This window comes from Saccostrea cucullata, unplaced genomic scaffold (assembly GCF_032062105.1).
Source record: "Saccostrea cucullata isolate Sc308-1 unplaced genomic scaffold, CSIRO_AGI_Scuc_v1 ctg686, whole genome shotgun sequence".
Lineage (NCBI taxonomy): Eukaryota > Metazoa > Mollusca > Bivalvia > Ostreida > Ostreidae > Saccostrea > Saccostrea cuccullata.
In genome coordinates this window covers 181159-195820 of record NW_026927755.1, presented here as the reverse complement: position 1 = coordinate 195820, position 14662 = coordinate 181159, and the positions used below count along the sequence as shown (strand labels likewise).

Genomic DNA, 14662 nt, shown 5'->3' with positions numbered 1-14662 from the left:
GTGTTCATAAGGTAGTAGCTTTGAAAGAATGGAAGGATTAACATTTTTAATGATTATAACTCGTGCGATACCTCAATATCCCATTTATCGCACGGACGTTGCGCCTATAAATTTTGCATTGTTTCCATAACTTATCGCTTTACTGTATAGATATTTATTTGAAGATCTCAATAATATCTTAGTAGAAAAGTACATGTCTTGAATAATGTTGATATAGATATTCAATCTTTAAGTAGAAAAAAGACAAGAAAAATCTAAAGAAATGATAGTTTTTAGAACTGTGAAAAAGCTTAACGAGTTTGATCCGTGTCATGTCACTTAAAGGGGCATGGACTCAGTTTCAGCTAAAATTTCAAAACTTATCTTGCCATTTTTACAATTACACTGTATTTAACTAGGGTCTTTCTAATGATCATTAAAACTTTGAACTTCAGTTGTCAAGATGCAAGACAGAATTAGAGCTCTTTTGTTATGTAAACAAGGTCCGTGTCATATTTTTGTTTACATAGGTTAATATACTGATACATGTTCGTTCAAAGTATAATTTTAATAAAAAGTTAATTTTAAATACGATTTGACAGTTTCTATTGGTTTGCCGAATTTTCTTTTTTTTATATAAATATGATATTTTCTATATGTACACAAAAACAAGACACGAGCCTTGTTTACATTATGAAGAACTTTAAGTGCTGTACTCGTTTGTTAATCAACATATGATGTTCAAATTTTTGATAATCATTAGATGATGCCTTAGGTAGGGATTGTAAACATTGGTTTAAAAAATTCAGTTGAAACTATGTCCATGCTCCTTTAACGTCAAGTGATGGCTCTGTGAATCTTCTCACCGCATAGAAAAAATCGTAGAAAATTTTAAATATATAAGAAAATAGACATGATTTTTTTTTTTAAATACTAATAAACAAATGATAGGAATTAAATCAGACATAGGTCATACTTCACAGTTTACGAAAGATTTTCCCTTAAATCAATGTCTATAAATCTATAGGACTTTCGTTGCCATTTTAACAGGGTCCGGGAGGAATGGGGTTTACTATATTATTTAGTTCAAAATGTATTTTATTCAGTAAATTGGATTGAACAGCATGCATAAATGCCTATTATCATTCTCTCGATATATCATTTCAATAACTCTAAAAATCAAAAGAGGGTGGACACCATTACCCTCTCCCTCTATCGGCGCATAAATACACAATTTACTCAATCTGAAAATTATTTTCAAAAGATATAAAATAATTTATCTTAAATTATGGTTGTGTCATCACTCTTATTATGTATTTATTTATTTAAGTAGTAAGTGCATTAATTTTGCGATCAGTATTAAAATTAATGCACATGCATTAACTGACCTTCATTCTTCTTTTTCTGGTCTTCTTTCGTCGTCTTTACGGATATGTATTTTGAATCTAAAATAGAAAACTTTATTTTTCTTCAAAAACTTATAAATATATACAATGTGCGATATGATTATTCTTAAATCTGTATGCCTATCTTTAATAAATTTACGCAAAAAATGCTAATTTTTGAATACAATTTCAAAATATACCGTAAGGACATGTACGTAATAGACTTGATTCAAACATATCATTTAAAATTTTAACAAGACATATTTTGAACTTTTTCACAATACAATGAATTCCCAAATAAGATAAGTGCTATTTTGTCATGTAGACAGAGTTATTATCTTTTTCGTTACCGTTAGGATTTTCTCCGGCAGGTACATTTTCTATATCCTCCTCTGAAAAATATTTCATCAGTAAAAATAGTATACTGTCTTAAAAACTATTGCAGAAAGTTCATGGAAAATTCAAAACTTAAATCTTTCTAAACACAAGTGTAAAAAAGTAAAAGAGTCCCATAGACACACATACATAAAGTAAAAAAATATAAATATATTCTTTATGCACAAAAGTACATGAAGAAAAGTTTTAAGGTCATCTGAGATATGTCTGCTTTTTCTATCCCAACTCAGAGTAAAATTTTGTGTCGGTAGTTAAGAGGATTTTTTTTTTAATTCAAAACTTCTTGCAAATATGACGTTATAATTTAATACATGTAATGGGAAATTGTGATTTTGACATTTTTAGTCAGTTGGTCTAGAAAAAGCAAACATTTTTTTTTTAAATATGGCCTCAATACAAAATTTCTCGTATACTAGTACATAAAATACGGCACAAACTAGATAAACTAACTAACTTCTTGGTGAACAAGGAAGATCCTTTGGATCTAAACAACTTGTGGATTGTCCTTTTTAAACAAATGTAAAGATGGAATTATCTAAAATTTTGTTTAATAACCTTTTAGTAAAATTGCATAGGTTTATTTATGTTCAGAAATTAAAAAAAAATACTGTGCCTTTTTCGTCAGAGACTGAATGGTAAGGAGGCTCTCGTATCATCGGTTCATTTTCTGGTAATATTAATTCTTCAATTGTTGTATCTTGAAAAAAAATGTTTTGAATGGTTAACAATACGAAAAATGAAAAAAAAGTGAGAGTGCTTATGTATCTTGATAATGAATTTACCAAGGACACGATTACGATCATTTCATTTCGTTCACCTTGTTGTCTTATAATACCACATACACGATAGAGGCTCAAATATAATACTTAAAAAGTCAACAATATTCAGAAGATTCACTGTCAATAAAAACTGCTACTGTCAGGACACGACATTGTCCAGCCTTGTTACTACCATTTGTCCATTTCTAATAGTAATGTTCAAAAATAAATAATAGCATTTGGCTGGATCACAGTTTAAAGAATTCATGTATGGTTGATCACAATGCATCATTAAAACAACTGCTCAAACAAGCTAATGGCATATTTTAAAATCCAAAATACATTGTACGACCAGTTCCGGACCCAGATTAGCAAAGGTTCTGGGCAATTTTGCGTGTTTTCAAACTGACTGTAGAGAAAACCACATTGCTTTTTTGGTATTCTGACGTCATACAAAGCCTTCTACCTTTGTCTTGACCATTCAAGACTCATCCCTATGCCATTGGGCGGAAAGCCGAGAAGATTCATCAAGGCTACTGAATTGCCCATATATTATTTTTTGCCCAAACAGCACAAATTAGGTGTGACTGGTGGGTGATGCTTACTCCGCTATGGCACCTGATCTCATTTCTGATGTTTTAGAGGTCCCCGTTTGCTCTGCTCTCGATTTGTATTGTTTCAATCTATTTTGAGCGTTGATATATGTTCGTTCTCGCAATATTTCAATTCTGGAACTTAAAATCAAAACAAAATTTCTGCTCTGATTCATAACAAACCTGGTCCTGGGTTTATGAAGAATCTTAAGTTTAAGTCAAAAAAAGGCATTTGCCAGTTAAAAATATTGCAAAACTAAAATAGAAAGAAAACGTTCAACTTTACCAGGTTTTATTTGATGCTATTGGTATTTAATTTCAATGAAACAGCAGGTATGCTTATGAGGCTTATGCTATGATATATCTTAGGACTAAATGTGACACATCGTAGTCTTACGTGAGGCCAAAAAAGCTGTTCTATCTTAGGAGACTTTCTAATCCTTGTGCCAACTTCAAGCTAATATCCTAAGACATAACTTAAGTGATATAAGAAGCGCTAGAGCCAGGGAAAAAAGCTTCGATTATGAAATAATCTTTGTAAAACATTACTTTCTTTTATGAATCAAACAAGTTGAGTAGACATTGTGCCATGTGACTGTACAAGTATTTGTATGCATTTATCCGTACAAATAGGAAATGGTGATAAATGAAATTAAATGCAATCACTGATTAACGAATGAATCACATATAAAGCAGGTGAAAATGTTTATAAAAGTTACAACTATGTGGATGCTAGCGAGCACTATCCCTCCCCTTCCTACAGAGAGAGAAGAGAGAGACATTAAAAATTTTAATTTGGCCCGTGTTACCTAGAGGGATGGGGTTCGCAAGTCATAATATCTAAGTTTATAACTCTAAAAAAAATCCTAAGGAGCCTTGATCTCATGACCCCCCCCCCCCCCCGGCCCGCTGGAAAAGTAATATCTTAAGATAAATGTTTTCATGGAATGCTTTTGTTCTTAGATACATGAATGTTTTCACTCTAAGCCAAGTCTTACGACTCATCCTAGGAAATTTTTATAAGCATGCCTGTACATGATTTCGTATACTAGTATATGAAGAACATTATTGTGCACACTTACCTATTTCATTGAGTATTAATATTCCAGTTACTTTGCTCGTATGTTACAACGTACTTTGAAAAATTACTTTGGGACCAAATTAACGCACTTTGAAAAATAAAATTTCTTTACAAAGTGTGTTAATATCGACCATATTAACGCACTTTGAAAATTTTGTGTGGCCAGGGGCTCGTATCATAAAGACTACTTAAGTCTAAGACCGTGCTTAAGCAGGACTTAAGTACAGTATAAATCGACCGTAACTAGAAGCGTACTTAGATTTGGCAATCTTAGCAAAACTTAGGCGGCCCGTAGAGGTGACTTAAGTATATCTTAACTTTCTTATACATATATTTAGAATTATTTTATGTTGACTTTTGATATTAAAACATTTCTCTATTCATATTATGCATTAAAGAGAATATTATATCTATTTGACGCTGACTTAAGAATTTTAGTTTTTCGTTGGGGGGGGGGGGGGGGGGGGGGGGGGCTGATTACTGATTCCAATACCGCTATCAACACAGCATATATCGGTTATCTTGTCTTGTCAGCGATAACAACAGGGTAAGTGGTGAACATTTGTCAAAATGAAAGAGTTACAAAAGGTAAACTGAAAACATCTAAGGTGATAAAACAAGTACCGTACATTTACACTGAACTACAAATCGCCACTTTCTGACCGTGCAGTATATGTTTTCAAACATTCCGAATAATTTATAACACGATTACAATTTTCACACGAAATTTAATCTAACATAACTAAAACCGATAGAAAAGGACGTCAACATTAATATGTATTTAATTAAAGCCTTAACTGAACCTCTTTTAGCAATATATCTACATAAAATGAAAAACCATAAGATGACTCGTATGAAATATTTTTAACATAAGTTTGACTTAGCTAGGACCTAGTTAAGTTCGCTTTATGTTACGGTTTAAGACATACTTAAGTAGTACTTAGACAGGTCCTAAGATTATGCCTAAAACGTACTTACGACCCTACTTAAGTCAAAAACTTAGCAAGCTTTATGTTACGAGCCCCAGGTAAGATAAATAATTGGTTCCGTTTAATAACTCTTCGGTGATGAGGTCCCTTCAGAACGTTAAAGTGAGCTATTTTGATTTTTTCATACTTTGAAAATTCTATCTCTCTTAAATGTTTTACTGTACATGTACTTAATTTTTCAGTTTGCATGCATTTATATGTAAACTAAAATTTATTGAAAAGTTTTCAACGTCATGCCAGTTATACAAATACATATATTTTGGTGAAGCATAGACATCGGTACCGGGACGGGGGTCTTAAGCACACAAATGTTTTGCAACGATATATTGGCATTGAAATTTGGGGCTTACCTTTGAGGGGGTGTCCACTTTCAATTTGCTACAGACGGCTAAGTACAATGTATAAGAAAAAGAGTTGGGCTGAGAGCCCTTCTACTCGTCTTCTCCTTGTTCCCAATGAGTTTAAATGAGTACATGTAAATTAAAACGTTTTTTGAAAGATATAACTAATACAAATTGATTCTCTCAATTACTAAAATCTAAGTCAAAATTTTTTAGTTCAATTACATATTTTTTTCAAAGTGCGTTAAATGTCCGCAAGGTAAAAAATATTTATACATGTACACTCTTAACGCACTTTGAAAAATTTTTTCAAAGTGCGTTCATTTTGTCCCAAATTTAACGCACTTTGAAAAAAAAATTCAAAGTGCGTAATTTTTTCAAAGTCCGTTGCCACACTGATATTTAAAATGCACTTAATATACAATTATAAAAATCTGCAGGTTGTTTTATACAATTTACAGTATCGTGAGTTCACTAAAATAATTAATAGTTGATTGATTGATTGTATATTGTTTAACGTCCCTCTCGAGAATTTTTCACTCATAGGGAGACGTCACCGTATGCCGGTGAAGGGCTTCAAATTTTTTACCTTTACTCGCACTCAGGGCCATTGAGCAGTAAGGGATCATTATCGTGCCAACACCTGTCGCTGACACGGGGCCTCGGTTTTTAAGGTCTCATCCGAAGGACCCGAAATAATTAATAGTAAAATATGAAGAAAAAAAATTAATATATTAATAGTTTTTTTATGATATGAAAAAATATACCTTACCTTGTTGGCTTCTGACTTTTCTCCAGATCCTGTATTTTTCTAGAAAAATCCAAAGAAGGATGTAAACCTAACTTTATTGCCAACTTTCCTACGAGTTTGAAAAGCCAAGATTAAAACTGAAATTACCATTTATTAAGTTTGAAAAGCCAGGTTTAAAGTTGGGATAACCAACTGCGAAGTTGGAATATCCAAGATTAAAGGTGGAATACCAAGTTGGAATTATCAACTTTAAAGGTGGAAAAACCAAGATTAAAGTTGTTTTATGATATGATTTACAATATTTAATTTTGTTTATTCAAAAACTAAATATATCTTATGAGCACTTGTACCTACATTTTGATTTAGTTGAATAAATGAAAATAGAAATAAACATTTCTTAGAAATTGAAAGCTACTTATGATAAATTAAGGGAGGAGATTTGTTCTATTTGATCTGTACCTGTCTAAAAGCCAATACAGGCATTGTACATGGGGATCGGTTGAGGATTGTCATGGTGTACACGGCTTGATTAAGGGGTGCCCAAACACAAGAGAACCGTGTAACAACCCGTGTGCTGCATGATTCTTCGTTTCTTGATTAAATGCATATTTTTTTTATATAAATCCTAATAAATCCTGTATAATGGATTCTTTCTGACTTTTAGTACGGATACTTAATTTTGTCCTAAAGTTACCTGAAAATTACTATAGAGTATATTTTTTTATTAAAAAAAAGAAAAATATATTTACATACCTGGTATTCTCTTTCGGTTTAGAATAACTATATTTGTAAGACAAGATAATACTATAAGAAAACTGAGAATAGTGGAGACAATGGTAAGCGATGATTCCAGGTGGGCGCAGTTTATGTTTTCTGAAAGGGACATGCCCGTTGAAATGATGGTTTCAGTGACAGAAGCAATCGTAGTGCTGAAAATTATGTATTTAAAGAGAAACTAAGTAACGAGTTATCAATATGTCATATGTAGATTACAGGAACATTTATCAATTAATATTCTTACTTACCTTGCAAATTCACAACTAGGGTCAGCAACATAACATTTTCCATATAGATTGATTCTTGAACAATTTGGATCTAAAAATATGTTGAGTAAAAGTGTTCAGACATGCATGTATATTATGTAATCAACTGCAATATTGTAACATGTAATCAACTGCAATATTGTAACATGTAATCAACTGCAATATTGTAACATGTATAACATTGAATAATTACAGAGATAGGACTCATCACTGTAATAGTATTTCTCTGGACAGCCACTGAGAAAATTCTTGCACCAATGTTGGTTGAGGGTCCCACTTTGGGCGAGTTCCATACAATTATCTGTATAAATATAAAGTACTATTCTGGACTCTTAAACACAATGATTTTCATGAAATTCAACTCTTGTAACATAAATAGGTTTTATTGTTGTTTTACCTTTCTGTACAAGTGGTCTGATAACATCGTAACAAAATTCCAGCAACGCTGTTTTCTGGCCGTTTGGTACACAATGGTACCTGTGAGTTTTAGTGTCATCATTGCTGCAGTTCAGTTGCCTCGATCTAAGGTCCCAGTCTGCCTTATTTTGAGGACAGGATTCCACAACGTAGACTGGTATGGGATAATCATGCTCCATCCTTTGAAATAGATATATATAGTAGTCTACTTTCGTTTCGTTAATTGCAGGCCTATTGATTTCAAGTAAGCCTACGGCGCCGCTGGAGGGCCAGGTAAATATTTTAGAATACAAGAAAACCGTTCGGTCAAATAAAAAATTCAATCGGACGAACTACACTGTAGGTATTCTTTCAGACAAATTATAGTTAAATTAGTTATTTTTTTCAGACGAATTTGATATAATTTGTTCGGACAGATTAAATATTTGTTTTGACGAATTAGACTTGGGGGGGGGGGCACAGCCAAACATTTTCAGTTGGGATATCAGCTACTAGTTAAAAATTCCTCGACAAACAAAATATATATTTATTTATTACTTCTGTAGTATTCTGTAGTATTCTATTATATCGGGAAAATTAAGGGTCTAAAACTTTCGAGGGGGGGGGGGGTATCAAAATGTAATTCGTCCGAACAAACTCAGTAATTTTTTTACCTGGTCCTACAGTGGCGCCGTAAAACTGAACCTTTTTGTCTTTAGAGAATGTTCAAATCTGGAATATCACGACATTGCTTCATGGTGAATAAATTTGAATTTGCAAGGGAACGTATATTCTAATTCTAATACAGGCTCATAAATAAAAACACATTATACTTAAGAAAAAAATCCACTTAATTTTAATTATCAAATTAGTGTGCATATATATTAGATCTATATTTCATATAACTGTATCATTTTGAAAGACTCCATAGTATTAAAAAAAAAACAGCAGAATAATTAAAAAAAGATTAATTGCCTTTCTGTTCTCTATTAAAAAATCTATCCATTTCTATTAAATGTCATACCTGTACCATTTTAAAAAGAATGTGGTTATAATTTTAAAAAGGTTTAATCTTCAAGGGATGTGACATACATTGGTATCAGCCCTGTAGATCCATGGATATCGATCAGCCCTGCAGTGACATAATGATAAAATCGGCTACAGAAAGCTTAATATTGTAATAAATGCCAAGGAAAGGTTGCACTTCTTTGTAATTTTGCAACATTTTGAAGTCACGTAACTTTTTATCTTTTTGGACAATTATGGTTTGGTCAGAAGGTACAGTTGTAACTGACAGAGCCTGCAAAAAAAAAAAAGATGTGTTTTGTGAAACACTATGCGTCCGGCGGCAACAACATTTGAAAAAGCTATTTTCAGCATATAGGTAACAGTCAAGGTCACAAGGTCATTGACCTTGGTGTCATTTGAAAGAACCTAATTAGTGGAGTAAGCATAGTTAGAATGATCTAACTGTGTCTCGGTACAAGCCCACACTAAATATGAAGTCTCTATCTCTTATGGTTCAAAAGTTATGGCGAAGGTACGAAAAAAGTATTTTTAGCATACAGGTCAAGGTCACAGGGTCATTGACCTTGGTGTCATTTGTGTTATTATATAGTAGAAAACTAAGCTTAATGTATGAAACAAGCGCCTGTGTATATGCACTATAATGCTCAACATTCAGTCATGGCCTTCGAGCAGTGAGGGATCTTTTCCGTGACAGCACCTACTGCGATACGGGGCCTCGGTTTATACGGTCTCATCCGAAGGACCGTCTTTACGTCCCACAGTGGGATTCGAACCCGCGACGTAAGGGTCAACTCCTTCAGTTACTTCGCGACTCTAGAGCAGGCGTTCTAACCACTGCGCCACGCGGACGATGACACTTGAAAAGTTCCGCATAACACTAGAAAAGTTCCGAGTGGTGTAGGAGTTTCACTTTCATTTTGCTGAAAACTTGGCCTGGGAAATACCACATGTGTCATTACTTATATAGTCCATTTATTTGGATATAGTTTGATATGTCTGGACCCCGTGTGATGTGTGTAGGACTTGCTTGTGTTGACATAATAAGTGTGTGCAAAAATTATCCCGAGGAAGACAGTGATCAAAGGCAAGCATATCATATGTGATATGAAAATAAAAACAATATATCTATGGTATTTACAACTGTACACCTGTAATCAACCAGCTGTCAACAGCTCGGATTTGGAACAGATGATAAATAGCTACTCAAATTTTATTTTACAAACGTTTTGTAAACTGTTCTTTGAAGTTTTTGTTCAGACGAGTTTTTGTCCGTATTCTTTCGACCCTTTTCCCGTGACATATTTTGCCTAGGAGTTATTCCCCTTAGCCGCCATCTTGTAGCTCTTGGCAAAGTAGTGAATTTACCTCTTTGAGCAACCAATTTTAAACATGCATGCAAGAAATAAATGGGGAAAATATCCACAATCTTATAATCATGAATTAATAGAGGCTTTAACAAACGTATGTTCATAAGAAAAATAGCATTATCTTTGCCTCAGTAACCATGGTAACCAGTATAACAAATTGAACTTGGTTGAATAATGAAGGGATCTGGAAATGTGCCCTACAATATGGCGGCTAAGGAGAATAACTCCTAGACAAAATATGTCATAGGAAAAGGGTCTATTGTAGAGAATGCATTAATCCATTCAATCATTCTCTCTTTCTCTAAAAAAAAAAAATGGAGTATAGAAACATAATTTATATTATTTTGATAGAGAAAAACAGACAATTTGAATGCAGGACTGATACTTAATATTTGCCATCAAATATCAACTAGAATATTTTTGTACAAGAAATCTTTTTTGATTTTACACATCGCATTTCATTTCAGAAGTTAGTGAAATTCATCTCCAATTTCATTATAATTATTGCAACCAATAACAATGATTTATCATTTATTTCGAATCTTTCATTACATTATTCCATCTACCCACCTTAACTGAAAGATGGTTGTTTTGCAAAATTACTCACTATTTTTCAGATTATTTAGTTCCGAGTTAAATAAATTAAGGTATTATTCATTATTATCATGATTATTTTTGTTGTTGTTACGTACATACATGTGGTGTATTTAGTCCTCTCTGTTACAGAGTGTTGGATTTCTATTGGCAGAAGGGAGGTAATGCCTCTAACACAAGCTCTGTTCTATCACTACTGGGAGCCCAGTCGGAGTATATGGGAAGCTTTGCTAATGATAATGAAATGAGGTAATGATTTAGTATTGAATTAAAGGAATCACTGTTTACTTTGTTAGGTATTGGGTATACAAAATTCAGAAAAATTAATGACAGGCTGATATACCCAATATTTACATCTGCCCATGTATAACTTTATTATAGCAATACCAAATATACTAGTATTGAAATTCAGTGCTTCAGTGACATGCAGTTGGTCACACAACCAGACATTCTTACGTATGATAAGTAAACTGCACGAGCCATTTTGAAATTGTGACATCACATGGCATCGTAGATATGTTATGTTGCATTTCCATAGCAAAGTCTTAAATAGTGCGTATATTTCTTTGTAAAAAGAATAAAAAAATAAAATAAATACAAGAAAAAAAAATCATTTTTTAGAGTTTCATTGGCCAGGTTATGACATGAAGTTGGTACATGTTCAAATCTACTATTATAAATGGGCATATTATACAATTTGATCATAGCCTAATGAAACACTAAAAATTATATCTTTAGTTATTTCTTAAGAAACTTAAAAGTGACTCTGTATTATTACATGCAACACTGTTGGATCTCAGCCAATTAGAAAGAGGGAAATTATTCAATCATATAATAAATGTATTTATTTTCTATTTTAATTGACGACAGGTTCTTGAAGGAGGACTTTGACAGTTTTGGGGTGTCTACCTCTCACTGTGTTACATACAAAACAGGCTACATCACTCCTACCTCTGTTATAATTGTAAACTCACAAAATGGATCCAGGACCATACTACATGCCAGCAAGTAAACTACAAGTATTTACAATTTGTATCACTTTCCTTCCCTGTTGGCTTAACTTTTTTGATTGTACATGACTACATACCCTATAAATATAACTTGGTTCATCACCAGTGTCCCGAGTTGTCCTTCTTTAATTATCATTCCTATGCTGATATCAGTGATAAAGGTATACAGTGAAGATTGATATAATAAATGAAAACTGAGTATTTCACATACAAAACTGTATTGCAATTATACATTAAACAAGAGGCCCACAGGCCTTATAGGTCACCTGAGTATCATGTAACAACTTTCCAGCGATTGTATTTGGTTCGTGATTTAATCCCAATGCCAAGAAATTCACAAATTTTGAAAGAGGCACATTGCAAGAGCAGATTTCAAAGCAGATTTCAAAGCATTTATTTCTTTTAAGACCTAAACAATGTCGCTGGAATAGCTACCACGTGCAGTTTTAAACCTGTGGGGAGGAAAATCATTCACAGACAGATACTTTTGATTGAAACGAATTTATAATTATCTCACCAGCATGTCATTGTGCAACAGAGTCGTCAGCATTTAATTTTTTCTTTGAACGCGTAAAACATTTTGAATGGCACTCTTATCGATGAATTTTACAATAAACCAAGCTATCTTTGCAGATCTAGCTCAAGTTCATTTTAAAACCGGAAGTACAAGTTCGTTAATTTGAAATCTCGATCCCGACTTAAATTTGACATCAGTAAGAAAAAAATGTTTTTATTTATTTTTTTTTTTCTGAAAATTCAAACCCTTGAGCGGTGGTTTTGTAAACCTGAAAATAAAATAAATCCTGGCCTTAAATATGTAATTAGATCATTGGCATCTTAACCAGGAGCAAAGGATAAGATGTTCAAAGAATTCATGCATTTCACTATATAATCATAAGAGCCCCACCCTAAAACAAGAACCCCTGACCCAGGGGCCCTGAAATTCACAAATTGGGAAGAGGCAGTCTTATTCAACATAACTATGGACTTGGTTAGTTTATTTAATGCCCAGGAGTAGAGAAGAAGATTTTTAAAGAATTAATGTATTTTCACTATATAATCAATAAAGCCCCACCCTAGCACTAGAACCCCTGACCCAGGGGCCATGAATTTCACAATTTTGGTAGAAGCCACCTTATTCAACATAACTATGTACTTGGTTAGTTTATTGAATGCCCAGGAGCAGAGAAGAAGATTCTCGAAGAATTTATGCATTTTCACTATATAATCCATTTAGCCCCGCCCTAGCACTAGAACCCCTGACCCTGGGGCCATGAATTTCACAATTTTGGTAGAGGACTCAATACTGATTACAGTCATGCAAACAGTTTGAATTCTTGATGTCCAGGAGTAAAGAAGAAGATTTTTTAAGATTTCATTAATTTAACAGGTTTTTGCCCCACCCCTCAGGCCCCAGGGGGGCAGGGACCATGAAATTCACAATTTTTGTCCCCCTTCACCCATAGATGCTTTGTGCCAAATTTGGTTGAAATTGGTTGAGTGGTTGCAGAGAAGAAGCTGAAAATGTTCAATTGTTAACGCACGGCGCACGACGACGGACACAAACAGATAGCAATAGGTCACCTGAGTTTACTCAGGTGACCTAATTAAAAACATTACTGAAAAAATTCTTTACAGAAATTTGCCTGAAATTACTTTAGAAGACTTCAAAGCTGTTAATCTGAAAAACTACAAATGGATACATTTTGAGGTATTCAGTTCTTTTTCAGTTTGCAATAGCATTGTTTTATATCATCAAAGGAAAATAAATATACCCTAATCTGTGTTCTTTTTAACATTTTTAGGGAAGACCAAGTTTCAATACCCCAGCCTATGAAATAGTCCGTATGTTAGCTCACATTGATGAATACAATCACTCGGTGCCTGAATCCGAGCAGGTCCAGACTTCAGTGGAGATAGAAAAACCTGCCAGGCCAGAACTGGGTAAATGCTTCCTATTCTGTCATCATCTTCTCCCCAAGCATTTTCTTGGATGCCAATCATAACAGTAAATTTTCAGTTCAATTTTTCATGAAGATAAAACATTAAAATACAAAATTCAGATCATTAACCAGACAAAGAATTGTCAGTCCTAGTCTTCTGTTCGCAATAATAGTCAACTTGATCAAAATGTAAGAAAGTTACTGAGCTCCAATTTAAACTCTATTTATAGATCAGCTCCTGGACAAAGCTAAGTATGTGTTTGTCAGTAAGGATTACAGTCAGAATCAAGGACTGAGGAGTAAAGAGGAGGCTGTCAGAGGATTCATTAAGAGATGTAGGAAAGGGTAGGTGTACCCAAACCTGGGTATCTCAAGCTCATGTACATCTGTCTGTTAAAGTTCAAAATTCATTTATGTCAAGTTTATATTTTCTAATTTTGATAATATGTTGACTTTGTTAATTCCCTGTAAACTTTTTCGATGTAATATAGTTTACATATAATGAAGCTTTTAAGAGGAATTTCACTATGGTCAAAAAATGTCCTGTTAGAAAGGGAAATTCTACATGATACTACATATTTATTCTTTACCAGAGCTTCAGTCATCTGTGCGTGGGGTGAGGATGGAGCAGCAGCTATGGATGCAGAAGGACATCTGATTACCTCCCCCTGTTTTCCCCCAGAGAGACTGTGTGACACATTGGCAGCGGGGGACACGTTTAATGCGGCCACCATTTTAGCTCTTGCTGAGGGTAGAGACCTGGCTGAGGCCATCACATTTGGATGTAAGGTGGCTGGAGCTAAATGTGGGATGCAAGGCATAAGAGGACTAAAAGATGTTAAATTTTCATGATTATTCATCATATTAATAGTACTATTAAAAATTGTTGTCCAGTAGATCTGAATACCTCAATTGACTTTTATTTGAAAATGTAGATGTATTTCAACCGACTTTTATCAGAAATTAAATCATTCAAGCAGATCTGACATTGTATCTTTTCTGAAAAT

At 33.5% G+C, this 14662-nt stretch overlaps 2 protein-coding genes across 2 annotated transcripts in view; one reads left to right on the top strand and one right to left on the bottom strand.

Annotated features, from left to right (window-relative positions):
- Positions 1-7917, bottom strand: part of LOC134275453 (heat shock 70 kDa protein 12A-like) — a 36170-nt gene extending 28253 nt beyond the window's left edge. The window contains exons 1-7 of the mRNA XM_062757731.1: positions 7714-7917; positions 7510-7617; positions 7299-7368; positions 7027-7202; positions 2215-2265; positions 1715-1756; positions 1368-1424 (exon numbers count right to left, since the gene is read on the bottom strand). Coding sequence (XP_062613715.1) covers positions 1368-1424; positions 1715-1756; positions 2215-2265; positions 7027-7202; positions 7299-7368; positions 7510-7617; positions 7714-7912 — 703 coding nt within the window. The 5' untranslated portion in view covers positions 7913-7917. The remainder of the gene's footprint in view (positions 1-1367; positions 1425-1714; positions 1757-2214; positions 2266-7026; positions 7203-7298; positions 7369-7509; positions 7618-7713) is intronic.
- A 1722-nt stretch (positions 7918-9639) lies between these two features.
- On the top strand, positions 9640-14551 carry LOC134275446 (ketohexokinase-like). Its single transcript, XM_062757726.1, has 7 exons — positions 9640-9825; positions 10835-10951; positions 11573-11710; positions 13351-13423; positions 13518-13656; positions 13886-14000; positions 14249-14551. The coding sequence occupies exons 1-7, from the start codon at positions 9734-9736 to the stop codon at positions 14505-14507; spliced, it is 933 nt and encodes a 310-aa protein (XP_062613710.1). The 5' UTR covers positions 9640-9733; the 3' UTR covers positions 14508-14551.
- Positions 14552-14662: the final 111 nt, after the last annotated feature.

Excerpts from the sequence above, each read along its gene's own strand:
- LOC134275446 (XM_062757726.1), top strand. The coding sequence starts at position 9,734 with ATGTCTGGACCCCGTGTGATGTGTGTAGGACTTGCTTGTGTTGACATA. Across the intron at positions 9,826-10,834 it reads GAGGAAGACAGTGATCAAAG|AGTGTTGGATTTCTATTGGC; the intron begins GCAAGCATATCA and ends TCTCTGTTACAG. Across the intron at positions 11,711-13,350 it reads ACCATACTACATGCCAGCAA|AAATTTGCCTGAAATTACTT; the intron begins GTAAACTACAAG and ends AATTCTTTACAG.